Raw genomic sequence first — 15,975 nt, 5'->3', positions numbered from 1 at the left:
GGAATGCTGTTACCTTTCCACCAAAGGTAGTTCCTATTTTTCTACTTGCATTTTTATATGCTTTCGAATTGCTAGGTTGGCAGAAGCTGGGACAAGTAACGGAAGTTCACTCCTTTATGCTAGGGATTTGAACCACCGAACTGCTGACCTTTCTGATCAACAAGTTCAGTGTCTTAGCCACTGAGCCACCACATCCCAATATTTAATACCACGTCATAAATATTTGATATTTAAACAAGGAGTGACAGTCCATCAGTACCTCCTAGAATATAAGTGTTGGAAGGAATCTTAAGAGAACATCAAGTCCAAAGCCTGCCCCTTGTGGGACTGTATTACTGCAAAATTTCTAACTGATCGCCATTCAACCCCTATTTAAGCAGCTCCAATGAAGGCAAATCCACCACCTTCCAAGGCAGTTCTTTCTGGATGTCCACTCAAAATTTTGTAATTTAAACCTATGTATTGTTATTCTATCTTCTGGAAAAACTATAAATGATTCTGCCCCATAGTCTAACAGCCTTTCATATGCTGAAATAATTATTACATCGTCTTTAGGCTAAATAGGCCCGTTGCTTCCAACCATTCCTCATGAGCATTTGCTTCTGGGCTCTGCAGTATACATGACACACAGAGCTTCTGAAGTACCTATATATGGTGTAAATATCTGCAGAGAAGGCTCTTAATCCGGGTTGCATATCATAGGAAACCTCCATACAATAGATAGCAAAGATCCTTCTTTCTAGTACTCATTTATGCATGCAAAACTATTAAGAGGGGAATTAAATAGTGGCCAAATGAGGTATAGAAGACAGTACCCATTCAAACAATGCTATACTTGGGTTATAAATTTGAGCACATTCTTCTTAATGACCTCTGAAAAGGGCCGCACTCCGATAATAAATCAAAAAATATCCAACAGAGTGGAGAATTAATGTGATAAAATTAATTGAGAAGATTTGGATTTAAACACTCCCAACTTAGACATGAAGCTACTGTGGAAGAATAAACCCATCACTGTCTTTCATCTTAAGTTATTTCACAGACATGTTATGAGACTCATACTATGTGGGGTAGGGGTTTGGAGGAAGGGTGATATGCAGGCCTAAGCCCCCCAGAGGATGGCCACAATTGAAACTATATAGTAATAAATAATTTCTGTCTTTTCAGCTGCTGTCCCCACCCCCCCACCCCAAATTTATTCCCAAATGTAGTAATCAGACTTCTAATTTATAATGGTAATTTATAATCTTCAAATCCTTCAAACCTGTATGGGTAGCAAATTAGCTGAAAAGACATGGCTAGGATTTGGATAGGAGCCTAAGCAATTAAATCTGTCATTTAATTTCAGGCAAGGTGCAACAATAAAAACGTCTTGTAGCAAGAATATTCTGTGAAAAAAAAATTACTAATTAATTCAACTTCCTTTTAATGCCAAATTGTAGCAAGCTAGTAAAAGTTACAGAACACAGATATAGATGTAAAATATGATATATGAACCTGAAATAAAGCCAACCTTTGTTTAATGCTTTTGTTACATGATTTGCTTGTGGTCCAGTATATCAAAGTTACATAAAACAGCATTCATGGTGGAAAACTAAGGTTTCGTCCTGTAAATGCACTATGTTTTCCACAAGAGAATAAATTGTACAAGCCATAGTAGTCTTTAAGTGTTCTTAGGTTTAAGGCTGAAAATTAAGGTATTTCATTTTTGGCATCTCTCCCAAGCACCTGAGATCCATATAATTCTCATTCTGGGTCATGCATTAAATGTGGAAAATTGGTTGGCTGTGGCAATTTTATATGGCTCATTAAAGTGGACAACTAAGCCCGTTTTGCTGGACCAAGAAGAGTGGGAAACAGGTGTGATTAATGGCTTGTTAATGTTGAAGATTGATAGACCTGATATCTTACCTTTCTGCCAAAATGGTGCTCAAGAGGATGAATAAGAAGCACAATGATAACTATAGGCCTATTCAACTATGAAAATTAATTATTAGCTAATAAGAATGCCAGCCAATTATAATATATACAAGTTAAATAAAAGAAGCACAATGATAACTATAGGCCTATTCAACTATGAAAATTAATTATTAGCTAATAAGAATGCCAGCCAATTATAATATATACAAGTTAAATAAAAGAGAGTTAAAACACATCATAGCCTTTCAAAATATCAAATGGGATGGGGGTTAATCTAATTTTGGGGGAATGATGTTCCATAAGGCAAGCATGTCTCTTAGGACCCAACCAGTTGTAGACCCCTACCTGATGTATCTGCAGCCCCTTTTTAAAGAGCTGGGTGATTATTGTTATTATTATTATTTATTCATGTCATAAGCTTCATTATTAAAATTTTATGCATAGGTATAAATACAGATGTAAAAACTTAGACTTTGAAATATGTAAAATTTAGATGGTGTCTGCCCAGAAGCATGCAACATCAATTGCATTATGTTGTGAGCTCATAAGGTCCTTGAGTACACTGGGCAGGGCATAGAGAGCAAGTGTACATGTGTGTGGTAGTCTGCAGTTCTCCACATTCACATAAGCAATTATTCCCATTTATTCAAAGTATCTGTTGATCTTCCTGTCCCCATGCACAGTCTATTTAACAATTTCTACACTTTCCAGTTTTATTTGTGAGCAGGTGCCAGATTCTCTGCAGGTTCCATCTAATGTTGATTTTTTTTGGTAGCTTTCCATAAGTCCACTCTACTTTTAAATTTATCAAAGTCTTACGTTGAGCTATGGAAACTTTCTTAAGTTTTAAGCTCCAGGGAACTAATCAGAAGCTGTGGAAATGGTGCTGTTAGGAAGTTAGTGATTTAAGGCTCTCTTTGTATGGTGCTGCTTCTGTATTAACAGGGCAGGGGGAAGAGAGAGAGGCAATACTGGTTAAATGGTGGACTTGCCTATGGAAGTATATTTCAGACATCTAGTAATTATTCTACTGGTTTTATTTAAGGTGGCAACCTGTGGACTTCAGGAATTCAGGGAGTTGAAGTCCACAAGTCATAAAGTGGCCATATTTATTTAAGGCAACATCTTGTTGTGGCCCAACAGCAGCCGGTTGAGCTGTTGCTGGAATCTGACAGTGATGAACACTATGGGACTGCCCTGGAGGCTAAAGAAGACTCTGGGGGGTGTTTGGAGTCAGAGCAGGGACTAGAGAGGCCTGTTGGCCACTAGATGGTGTCTGAGTCAGGGAGCAGCGAGGAAAAACAGAGGGAGGCTGTCCCTGACGTATGCATCGGGCTGAGAGGAGCAGCTTTGGAAAAAGTCTCACAGAAGGAAATAGGAACAGGTGGCTACTGATTGGCCCCTCCCGGAGAGCTTATAGGTGGAGTGACGGGAGGGGAATTTTGCAGGAAACAACAGTTTACTAATCCAGGCGTAGTGAAAGAATTTTGTGAGTTCAAGCCTTGTTTTCATAGAGATAATTTTCTGGGCTCTTAGCCAAGGGGTTGCTTATCTCCTTCCTTAGTTGTGGCAGACAGCCAAGTCTGCATCAGTATATATTAGAGGCTTGGGACAGAAAGCATCTACTAGCCCAGAGTGTGCTAATTTGTAAGTTCCTCAGATAGCCCAGTCCCATACCATGAAATACTTGCTTAGTCCATATACCCAAGAAGCAACTGGACTTTCTGGTTTTTCTTTGAAGATGTTTCGCTTCTCATCACTTCAGAACTAAGAAACTTCTGATTAGCTGATCAGTCTGGTCTATAATTAAAGGTGACCAATGAACTGGTTTATATCTTGGTTTATTCTAAAATGAAAGGCAAGGGTAAAATGATCTACGACTGTGCTTTATTAATGCTATCATTTGTGGATAAGGTAAAGGATTATAGAATAGAATATTCTTTATTGGCCAAGTGTGATTGGACACACAAGGAATTTGTGAAATATGAAATATGAGAATACATATTTTATTGAAAAAATGGTAGCGGTTTGTTAATATATTAAGTTAGTTAAGTTAGTTACTTAATATATTAATACTTACATTACATTCCTTGGGTTTTTTTTTCCTCTTTTCTTTTTACATGTTCCTTTCTGTTTCAAATAATGAAAGCTCCCATTCTAATAGCAGAGGTAGATATTAGGTTTGTTTATAAATCAGAGTAAGTAAAGAGGCCTGTTAGTCTAAATTATTTTCACAGAATCTAGTTAAATTCAAATAGAAGATCAGTAAGCAAACAGGAACCTATCCAGAAAAAAAAGTTTATATCGTGATGGGAGTTATAATGGCAATTCATGTTGCGGTTTCTACTTTGAAAAGTGGTTTGGTGAAAGTCTGTAATTCTGGGAAGTTGGCATGTTGCCTCCAAAGGCTTAATTCTGAAAAATGGTTAAGCAATCATTGTACAATGGACTACCTGAAGTAAGACTGGGAATTCTGATGTGTCGTTTTCTATATCATAAACAATATGCAATATATTTGTGATAAATAAAAATAAATGTCCCATCATTTCTGGAATTCAATATTTGCACAGGAGTTTGTGGGTACAGACACAGATACACATGTACATGCATATATGACAGAAGGAGAAAACGGTTTCCCTTGCCCTTTTTTCATATTGATCTTCAGTAGACTGAATTCAGTTTCTCTGTTACTTTGGCCCGATGCCACATTAGGCCATCTTTCTCTGTGCTACAGCTCAGCCTATTCTACTTCTATTATGGACATGGCTGTTTGATTATGTGTAACTTAAAGAAAACCATTAGCCATAAATCTCTCCGATTGATTTGTTTTCTATTTAGAATGTATTTCGGCACATTCTTTTCTGAGATAAGCACTGGTGACAATTTATGTACTGAGGCTGGATATAAATCTGATGGTACTATTTCCTTCTCTTTTTGAGATTAAACATTTTACTTACAATAGTGTAGTTGTGCTTAGGTGAGCAGTTAAGCTGAATCAAACCAAACATAGAGCAAATATATGTGGATTACTCTGAAAGGATATTAAAAAAAAGCAGATCTCTTGGGATAGGTCAGAGTTCTCCAACCTTTCCAGCTTTGCGGACTGGCGTGGGATGGTTATGTGTGAGCGGCAGGTAAGCGCATGCATGCATGCAGCTCCATTCACACAAGCGTGGGCACACGTACCTGCCACTCTTGCAAATGCAGTGTGAGCACATTAGATTAGATTAGATTAGATTAGATTAGATTGCTTTTATTTATAGGCCGCCCTTTTCCCTGAGGGGACTCAGGGCGGCTTACAACCTATAGGGAGGGGATACACGTAATGACATATACAGACAATACACAATTAAAAAATAGAAGCAACATTCATTCATCATTCGGGTGGGGACGGATCCCAATCTTTAACCCCAGGCCTGGCGGGATAGCCAGATCTTAAGGGCTGTGCGGAAGGTCTGGAGGGTGGTGAGGGTACGAAACTCCACGGGGAGGTCATTCCAAAGGGTCGGAGCTACTACTGAAAAGGCTCTCCTCTGCGTAGTTGCCAGTCGGCACTGGCTGGCAGATGGAACTCGGAGGAGGCCTAATCTGTGTGATCTAATCGGTCGCGAGGAGGTAATTGGCAGGAGGCGGTCTCTCAAGTACCCAGATCCACTACCATGAAGGGCTTTATGGGTGGTAAGTAGCACCTTGAAGCGCACCCGGAGATCAACAGGTAGCCAGCGCAGCTCGCGGAGGATAGGTGTTATGTGGGCGAACCGAGGAGCACCCACAATCACTCGCACGGCCGCATTCTGGACTAGCTGAAGTCGCCGGATGCTCTTCAAGGGCAGCCCCATGTAGAGCACGTTGCAGTATTCCAGCCTAGAGGTCACAAGGGCCCGAGTGACTGTTGTGAGAGCCTCCCGGTTCAGGTAGGGTCGCAACTGGCGCACCAGGTGAACCTGGGCAAATGCCCCCCTGGTCACAGCCAACAGATGGTGATCGAAGGTCAGCTGTGGGTCCAGCTGACATGTGCTTACTCACTGCTTGTGGAAGTGGGTATGTGTGCATGTGCGTCCGCCCGCCACTTCTACGGTCTGGTTCTGAACGGCTTAAGATCCTATAGTGATCCATGGCCTGGTAGTTGGTGACCCCTGTGGTAGACAGTTCAACTCCTGAGGTAAAAAAGGTGTGTTTCTTCTCTTCCTAGAGGCCCTATGAAACTCAGAATAACTATTATAGCCATCCATGTTGCCCATCAACATGAGATATTATTTTGAGAAATGAGAAATGGGGCTATATATTCTATATATGCCACCACTTATGGATGGAACTAGGCAGACTCATTTCTTTAGCGCAATATGATGGATATTTCTAGTGAGCCTCATTGCTTTTTAAAACCAGAAATAGCGGTAGAAGTTTTCATGCCCATCTGGCTGCTGTTGGGCAAGATTTTCAGCTCTCTTAAAGCACCTCTTGATTTGACATTGGTTGATTAGCTCTCTGATTCTTTGTAACAGCTGCAGTAAGTAATGAAAAACTGACTCATAGGCCAGGAAAAGCACTTCAGATTTTAATTGGCTACAGGAAATAATATACTAGTCTGCAACCTGGGACAGGATGCTGCTACCTCAGTTGGCAGCACCCAAATTGATGTTGGGTAATGCTCTGCACATGGAATATCTATGTTAGTCAAGTGAATAAGCCTGCTGATCAGAAGGACTAAGAATTAATTCTCCTCATCGCAGGACATTTGTTTTGACTTCTAATTGATATGTTTCAAAATTACTAAGACGGGCATCTACTTTATCTCTGTATCTCTTTATCCACCTTTTTCTTGCCATCCTAATCCTTTTTTTCTTCTGTTTGAATTTAAACCTAGCCAGTGATTAGAGTACATGGATGGGGACTCTGAAGAAGTCTAGAATGTCCCTAGACACTTAGTTTCAGCAGCACAGAAGTAGGAAAAACAATATTAGTCCCCCCCCCTGATTTTCTTTTATTCTTATTTAAAAACAACAAGAACAACAGTCTTTCCCTTTCAGAGTAATGAATTGGGAACAATACAGGAGTTTGGTGGATATACCATTGGTGTGGGAAGCTTTGTAAGTTTAGGATTGTCCAGGCTGAAAAACAGCTAGAAAGAGTTAAGATTGAAGTCAGTGTTAGATTCCTATCTTTAAGGGCAGAACCCAGTCTCAAAAGCCATAGAGTGTTGCTAGGGTAATGTGGGTCACTAGGGGTCTGTGGGGTCTTAATGGCATGCAAGCAGTGACACATGGGCCAAGGAAGGAAGAGAGAGTGCAGTGCAACTGGATAAGGGTACCTGACCATCACAGATAAGAGGTGCCGCAAGAGTTAGGAATGGTGTATGCAGGGCAATGAGGGTTGGGAAGGGGGACAGGCAAGTTTTGGGCCTGTGCTAAAGCTGCCATACAGGTTTTGGATGGTCCACAAGAGGTGGTGTGATCAAGAATTGTATGGGGGTGCACACGAATTGCCATGTGGGCAGGAAAGCCTTGTGGTGGTGGGGGGGAAATCTTCAAGATGAAAGTCCAGAGCAGAACTGGTTATTTCTGTTGGAAATCTTTTGCCCAATTTAGCTATCAGTGCTGAATTTATGCATAGTTCTTAGACTGAAGTGACTAGGGTGTCTTTGCCTTCTTTATTGGAGGAAAAAGACTCTGTTGTTACAATTACTCGTAAAATTAAGATGATTTGGCTCACCAGTTCTTTTCATTTTTTCCAAATGGGTTTAGGCCACTTGCTTTTTAAAAACTTTGCATTAAAACTACATGGAAAAAATAAAACAAAATAATCAACCCAGGTAAAAATATTGTCTCTGGTGGTGATTTTCCTGGTTTCCTTGGGAAGGTAGAGTTAGAAGGCTCTGGTTGAATACTCTTGAGTATTTCCCCAAGTAAATGATTATCAGGGATAAGTAACAACCACAAAAAATTGTCATTTTTAATGAACTGAAATGCTTATAACCTGAATTTTCCTTGGACTGCAAATTGAATTTTATGTTTCCAACTATTTTCTCATGTAATTGGGTATGAATGAATGAAGATTTGACTTTATGAACCTCTCACAAACAGTCAGTGTTGGACAGCTCTTTTGATTGAAATAATTTATCATTATTGTGGAAAATCTGAATTACTGCATTTGAGAGATAGACGCTTTCCCAGTAGCTTACCTCATGTTTCTGCAAAGGCAGTAGACTTCTGTGATAGTACAGTAATTAAATGCAAGCTTGGGTTCAGAGCAAAGTACTATATTTTCAATTGTGTGATTTCACATTAAACTTCCAAAACGAAACCTTTTTCATTTTACATTGGCTTTTAATTCTAGAAAATGCCAAGATTGTATGTGTTTGTTTGTGAGACAGAGAGACCAAAACCTGTAGGTGTGTGAAATTATTGCTCATTCAGCTCAGAAGAAAATTCCAATAGAATGTGTTTGCAATTCTTCAGTATTTTTATCTGGTGCTATAACCTGCTTAATACAAAGTTTATATAAAGTGTTTCCAGTAAATGAAGTTCTGCTATTATATTTTCAGGTTCGCATTTTCACCTACCTGATAGGAAGAGAAGCTGCCTTTGCAGATAATCTCAAATGGATGGCTTGTGCCAACAAAGGTGGGTATCAAGTCTATGCAAAATATGCTTATCCCCTCTCCTCTGATTGGTTCTTCTTGGACCTTTAATGACCTGGTAAAATACATCTGAGTCCTTGTTACGGTTTAATAGGTTGACACATGGCCTCTGGCAATTGGAAATACATTTGCTTTGTAAAATACAATGCCTCATGGTTGCAGTACTTAGCTGTAGTAGTCCCAGTTGCTATGTTTATGCAAGAAATGTGGTGGGTTGTTAAGCAAAAATCTTGTGTAAGTATGATTTCCTGTTGGCTTTCCCATTGACTTTGCTTATGAAATAGTGTCAGAAATTACTATCATATAACTGTGACTTGCTGCAATGTCATAATCAGGAATCAAGCACAAGTGCCTGGGCTGCAATTGTATGGCTGCAGGAATTGTAGAGTGGCCAGATTTTCAAGGGCAAGTAACTTTGGAACCAGGTTTTTCATCCCAGTCCAATTAACTATGTAGCCACAGTATTATGCAGAATCTGTATATATCATTGTTTCTTTCTGGATATGAAAAATGAAATCATTGCAAGCATTTCAGTAAAATGCAACTGTTTGAATCAAAATAATGCATTTGGTGTCCAAAGGAAATGGAGTTGTTCTATCAACATCATTCAATTGTCATTACTCCCACTAACTTTCTAGATTTAATGAAAAATACTGGGTTTTAGCTTGCAATGTATTATACCACTTTGATTCTGCTGCCTAAAAACATAGCCTAGTATGAACTCTTTGCAAGATTGCCATTCTATGTATGCTTACCTGGGAGTAAATCACTCTGCCAGTAAAATTAACCAATATTTCTCAACTTCAGAAGCTTTAAGATGTCTGGATTTCAAATCCCTAGGATTTTACATTTTACATACATTTTAAAATTGCTGAGGTTGAGAAATACTGAAATAAACATTCATATGATTATGGGCTGGAGAGGTTCTGATGATCCCAGATATCTGGAAGCAGAATTGGTATATAGGAGAAAAAAGCAGGAATATATTTTGTTTGGTGCCAATTCTACAGAACATCTTGCCAAATAAAATCTTCCCTAAGCAACTAAAGATAGTTGACAAAATCTTTTCTCCTAAATGGTTGAGTGGATACAATTTCTAAGTATTTAGAACATAATTTATATCCTGATGTTAGTTGATAATTTTGTTTGTCTTTTGCCTATGTTGAATAATGTAAATATTCAATTTTGGCAGCTTTCTTGTTTAAAATTGAATAATGTAGCATTGTCAAATGCAAACTTCCCATGTAATAATTGTGACCACAAGAAAATAACAGACTGAGTATCAACTCACTCCTAAACATAAAATGAAAATCGTGGTCTGTGTCCCAGTAAGGCATTGTTTGTGCCTCTGAACTGCAGGGAAAGAGAGATAAGTAATATGAAATAATTAAATGAAATTTTGGATGGATAGATGGAAAGAAGGAAGGAAGTTCTTGATTTACATAGAGAAACCAAAGAATTCTACCAAGGAAAATAGATATTTTGCATATTAAAGAGAGAGAGCAAGGGCCAAATTTAGTGTTACATGAGAGATGATATTTTTTTTCTTGGTCTCTCTCTCTCTTTTAGATATAGACACACATGCATTATATGATGTACTTAACTCCACAAATTGGAATGCCTGGATATTTAGTGCAAAGAGATAGTAGGCGAAAATTGTCTTGCTTAACATTATTTCATCAGGTTTTACTGCAGCTTTGGGGGTTTCTAGTTGATTTTAGAATAAAGGGAAATTCTTGACCATGAAGCATCTGTGTTTGGTCTAGTTCATCCTTTTGTTTCTAAAGATTGTGGAGCCATAACAAATTCCAGTGTTGCATAGAAATCATCAGGCAACACTAAAGCAGATGTATCTCTTGATAAATAATGACAGAACTGTGATTCCAAAACACATAATACAGTGCAATGATGTAAAAAATAATAAAAAAGATTTGCTTATTCTGCAGTTGTATTACATGTGAACTAAGGTTTTCTCACTTATGTATGTGTGCATGCCACATGACATTTAAATGACTCATTGAAAGTATATGCATTTAGTTATGCATTACAGATTTAACCAGTCTTGGTGCCCATCTGATGGAAATTATCCTGTTTAAAGATTTGTCTTAATCAACTAATATTGCACACTAGGATTTAGACTTAGTCACTGTACAAGAATCCTTTGAAGCAAGTTTTTCAAAGGCAGTTTAGTTAATTCCAAAGCATGTTCACTTTTCAGGCAGTGCATTACCCACGCTTGATAAAGATCTAAGGACATCTGCTCATGAAAAGGCAGTTCCTTTCATAATGTTGATGTCAAGAGTCTTGCCCAATCACCAGTAATATATTATTGGTCATCAAGCCAAAAGATCATATATTGTTCTATAGTTTTGTAGTCTTGGAAAGCAGTTTGTCTTTGTGTTCTTATTTTTAATTGTCTCACTGTAAAAGTCCCATATAAGGCTTTGAAAATTACAATTTAATAATAATGGGAAGAAATTGGAAATATATCCAAAGGTTATTAACCTACTTTCTTAGAATTCACATTTGTGATTACCCAGAAGAATCTTTTAGCTTGGGATTTTGAACACAATGCTTTCTGGCACTTCCTCTCCTTCAACCACATCTTTTAAGTACCCCCAGATAAGTTTTTTTTCTACCTGGGAGTAGGTGGCATCTATAATAAGCCCCATCACGACTTCACATATTCATTATATACTCCATCCCAAAATTTGATACCAGCCTGTAAATTGAAGCATTTGCTTGATGAGGTCATGCACATGTTGTCACTTGCAAGTCTGCTCCCAATGACTATCTGGTAATTATCTTGTATCTAGCAGAGTAAGTAGAAATTGTGATTTAGAGACTATCCATTGTAGTGTGGTAACAACTAAGCTGGGGGTTGGCAACCTTAAACACTCAAAGAGCCACAAAGGTCCTAACCGGAAGCCTCCCATTTAATTCTGAAGCCGACCGGAAGTCTGGTTCTCCCACCATAGAGTCTCTGCCTAGTGTGGCATCCTTTTTCCTCTACCTGTCCTAACCAAAAGCCCTATCAATTATGGAGCCAGTCAGGGAACTGCAGCAGAGGGATGAAAGAGCCAAATGCTGCTCCAGAGCCTGAACTCAGCTGAAGAGTCATGTGAATTGGACCAGAGTGAAATGAAACTTCTCCTTGTCCAGTTTGGCCTCCCAAAAGGTGCTTGAAAATTGTTAAGATAACAAAAGTAAATTGGAATATAACAAAATTACTAAAATATTGAATTAGGAATTATATTAAATGTATTTAAATACTGTAATTTAAATTAAACTGAAATAAATTACACCTGTAAGACATAGCATGTGTAGCTCTGGAAAATGTACACACCCCAATCTAATTAAGTTTTTCTCTTCTACTTTTTTATTTTAAGAAAAAAATGATTTTTTAAAAAATATTTGCCAAATTCAATTTTTTTTCCTTGGTTATCTAAGGAGAGCTACATTTGATTCCTGGTTCTATATCTATGTAAATATGAATTATTTCTTTTGACACATGCATCTAATTGTGTGTGTGTGTGTGTGTGTGTGTGTGTGTGTGTGTGTGTGAATAAATCAGCATCTTCTAAAATTGCTTTATTAACACATAAGCAACATTTGCCTGAAGAAGCTGGCATCCTTCATGGGATATCAGTTGAACTGATATCTTTGGATTCTATATAATAACTTTTCTAGCATTTTTTCCACTCATGGAATTATATTTTTAAGAGGTTACCCTAATCAATTACAGCATTGCTAAGTTCTGGAGTGTTTGGGGAATGAAGGATAATAGTTGCAAACAAACAAACAAAAAAACCAACAGAGCCTGACAGCATTGGACTGCAGAATCAGAGAAGGAGTGGAATACACTTTTAATTCCTGCACAGATGGATAAGTCAAACCGTGTAGCTGCCACAGAGGTTATTGACCCCAGAATCAATTTTCCTTGTGGTGATTTTCCCCTTGGAAGCACCTAGCAGAGATGAAAGATGTGTACAAGATTTCCAAGTGAGTGGATTGTAGGGTACAAAGTTTTTTTTTTTTTCTAGAACTGGATCACTAGAAATTTACACCATGCTGTATGAGACCTCCACCTCCCATCTTGACTCCAACTTCCCAAAGCTGTAAAAAGTAGGGCATATCTTGAGGGAGTGTGAGCTTAATGAAGCAGAGTGACAACCCATTTGAAATACATTAAAACAGTCAAGATCCCAACACTGCTGTAGAATAGCTAATGAATTTAGAGTGATCTCCCCAATAGCCTGGAGGAGAATGAGCCTGAAGGGAGAAGAAATCGCAGCTATTACCAGGACCGTCCAATGTTCAATAAAGTTTTGCAGAGGTTCAGCATACCAGGTTTGAAGGGAATAGATTAGCAGTCAAATACAACTGAAAATTTGCCAGCTGTAAAAACAAAGGCAGGCTATAATGTTTTAGCTCGGCACAAACAAAAGAATGACTATTAAGTGTATCTTATTATTTTTTTAAAAAAGTGTACCTCACTACAGTCATTTGACAGACCTGTTTTATTTGACATTACTTTGTATAATTGATTATATATCAAGCATTTTTGATAACTCAGGAGAAAAGGGCTCAGAAAAATGCACCAGGTCACCGGTATGGTGTCTGGAAATGAACTAACCTTAACAAGTGGTCTTTTGAGGTATTATTGAACATCACTATCAACACACATTCTAGCAGCACTGGTAGTGTCCCACCCTGACTCTTACGTTGGTTGCCCCGTTTGACAGGAGATTTCTCTGTTGTCGGTTCCAGATTTGCCTCATTGCTATTGTTAACTGTTAGCCTAATAAAGGCTGTTGTTTAACTGAGCCTATCTTGCCTCAGTCCTTGCCCGCCTCGTTCTCCCTACAGAACACTGGCCACTACAACATGTTGTGTATAGGATGACCTCTCAGTTGAGTTTGGGAAGTATGGTAGGTACAAAACTCAACAGCCAAATTTCTCTCTGAAAGAATCCAGAGAAACATCATAGTACGTAAAAGCGTTGCCATCACCAGAGAAAAAAAGTTTCTGTATAAAATACAAAATGTACAATTATATTTTACAAAAACCTTTAAACCCTATGCAGCTTACATTTAAGTTATTTAAGAAAGCACCCCTCTCCTTATGATTTTCTGACTTGCCTCCCTGACCTTAAAGAAGTTCACCTACCATGGCTTTGTCTTGAAGTGACTCTGAGCTAAGAAGATGCCCCCATTCTTTGCTGTGTGCTTCCTGCTGAGTTGAGGGTCTATTGTTGGCTTTTAAAAAGACCTTAAAATGCATTTTGAAAAGAGACTGCTAATATTGTTGGCTTTGATTGTTTCTGATTTTATTATTGGTGTTTATGCATTCTTCAAAATTGCTGAGAGTCCTTGTAGTCCATGATATTTTAAGTTAATGCATTAATTAACATCTTCGGAGTGGAAGGAGTTGAATGCCACCTGAGAAAATGCAGCTATTTGAAATTTTAAAAAATGCAGATAACTTTTAAACTGCATTGTATCTACCCTATGATGCCTAAGTTTGAGTTTCAGTTTTTCAGGAAAGTTCAAAAGTAGACAATCCGTTCTATGGCAGAAAACTAAACTTGGGAAATGAATAAAATGCTTGAATCTGCAAAAGACACGAATTCCATGATGATTTTGAATTGGACGTTTTACCTCCTTTGTTTCATACTCAAGCACTTTCAGTAATGTGAAACATTTGTTGAAGAAAATTTCCTTTATTCTTGATATATCAAGTCATCATAAAATAAGACATGGATTGTTTTCCAATAGTTCACGATGGCCTGAGGAATGAAGTGTGTGGTTATGTGGATGTGTACACAGGACTTCATGCTGCCATAGATTAGGTTCTTGCATGGAGAATTGGACTATGTAAGAAATAGATTATAACACTCTGGTAGATGAAGTTCTTCCACAGATAACGGGACTATGTAAGAAATACATTAGGACACTCTGCCGGAAAGCACTAAAACTCTGATTAAGGTATAGAATGTTAGAGATAGAATTTGATAAAGCTAAAAATATCACCCTCATATTTGTGATACTTGGCAGTTGCAAAGGTTGTGGCGTAAAAGTTAATAGAACTCTGCCATAAGCATTTATCTTTAAAAACAAACTCCCTCCTTTTTTGCTTTCTCCTGAGGCTGAAAAAAATTGACTTGGAACTGAAGGAATAAAAGTCAAGACAGCTGTGCAATGGTGTAGAACACTCAGAGGAATGGAGCCGTTCTGGACTGACATATCATTTCACAGACTAGTGCTTTCACAAATTAAAACTTGACAGGGCTTCTTCCTTGGTCAATTTTTTCCCCCTCTTTAGATCCCCCCCCCTCCACCTACACCCCGTTCCTTTCAATACAGGGAGAAAAGATATTTATAACTTTTATGTGTATTTCTCATTTGATTATGTATGAATAGCCACATTTCTTTCTCTCTTTCTCTGCTCAATATATCCAGGGTTTTTCACTCAGATATCTACTCTAGCTGATGTGCAAGAAAATGTTATGGAATATCTCCATGTGCTCAGTCGACCTAAAGTGATTGATCAAGAACATGATGTAGTGTGGACTGAAGCCTATGTCGACAGTACTGTAAGTCTGCAAGAGGCAATGTTTGATAAATCCTGTTTATATCTAAAGCATCAAATAATTTTGCTCCAGTGTTGTAATACATTTTCTGCTCCTTTTTTTTAATGAGGGTTATGCAAATGGTGCTAATATTTACATATGTTAAATGGACTTAATTCTGCAGCTGCAGCACTTGATGGAAAGGCTTTCATTTTAAATAAATGTTAAATCCCCTACCTCAGAGGCTATTAAAGCCGCCATGTTGCCCAACAAACACACAGAGGAAGAATGTGTGGTATAAACTGGTTTTTCAATTATAAATAATTCTATAGGGCAAATAGCAGGATCATGCTTGTTATGATGTAAAGCAAAAATTGGTGACAAGGATATAAGAGTCCTTTGAAAGTCTTCTAATATGCAAATTGTATGCAAGAACAAATAATGTAATGTGTTCAGAGTCAAGGCAGACTTGATTAATGTTCGACAGCACCAGAATTGTGTATAGCCAGTAAAAGTGAACTAGACCTTAACTTTCATATTCCCTAACATAATTAGCTTTGGCCAGGGAGCAGAAGAGTTGAAATGAATCCATCATTTATAAGAGAGAGAGAGAACATAAGACTGTCCTGAGGCCTAGCCTCAAAACATTGTGTGTGAAAGAAAATGGGAGGAAGTACCCTGAGCTCTTGAAGGAACATAGCATATAACTGAAACAAGTACATAAACAAACCAGTTCTAACTGAAAAGGTTGTATGAATAACAGAAAAAATTAACAACAGAAAGGAAAAGCTAAAAGTGCAAGAAATGGGGGAGAGAGTAAAAGCAAAATAGAAAAGAATGAAAAATA

At 38.0% G+C, this 15,975-nt stretch overlaps 1 protein-coding gene across 2 annotated transcripts in view; it reads left to right on the top strand.

The window, feature by feature from the left end:
* Positions 1 to 15,975, top strand: part of CACNA2D3 (calcium voltage-gated channel auxiliary subunit alpha2delta 3) — a 573,108-nt gene that overhangs the window by 377,546 nt on the left and 179,587 nt on the right. For both annotated transcript variants that reach the window (XM_087709045.1, XM_087709046.1), the window contains exons 12-13: positions 8,462 to 8,540; positions 15,019 to 15,152. In XM_087709045.1, coding sequence (XP_087565171.1) covers positions 8,462 to 8,540; positions 15,019 to 15,152 — 213 coding nt within the window. The remainder of the gene's footprint in view (positions 1 to 8,461; positions 8,541 to 15,018; positions 15,153 to 15,975) is intronic.

Source organism: Thamnophis sirtalis, unplaced genomic scaffold (assembly GCF_051295495.1).
Source record: "Thamnophis sirtalis isolate CommonGarterSnake01/CBP01778 unplaced genomic scaffold, rThaSir2_p1.2 scaffold_3, whole genome shotgun sequence".
NCBI classification, from domain to species: Eukaryota; Metazoa; Chordata; class Lepidosauria; order Squamata; family Natricidae; genus Thamnophis; species Thamnophis sirtalis.
The sequence above is the reverse complement of the archived record's forward strand: the minus strand, read 5'-3'. Positions and strand labels throughout refer to the sequence as shown.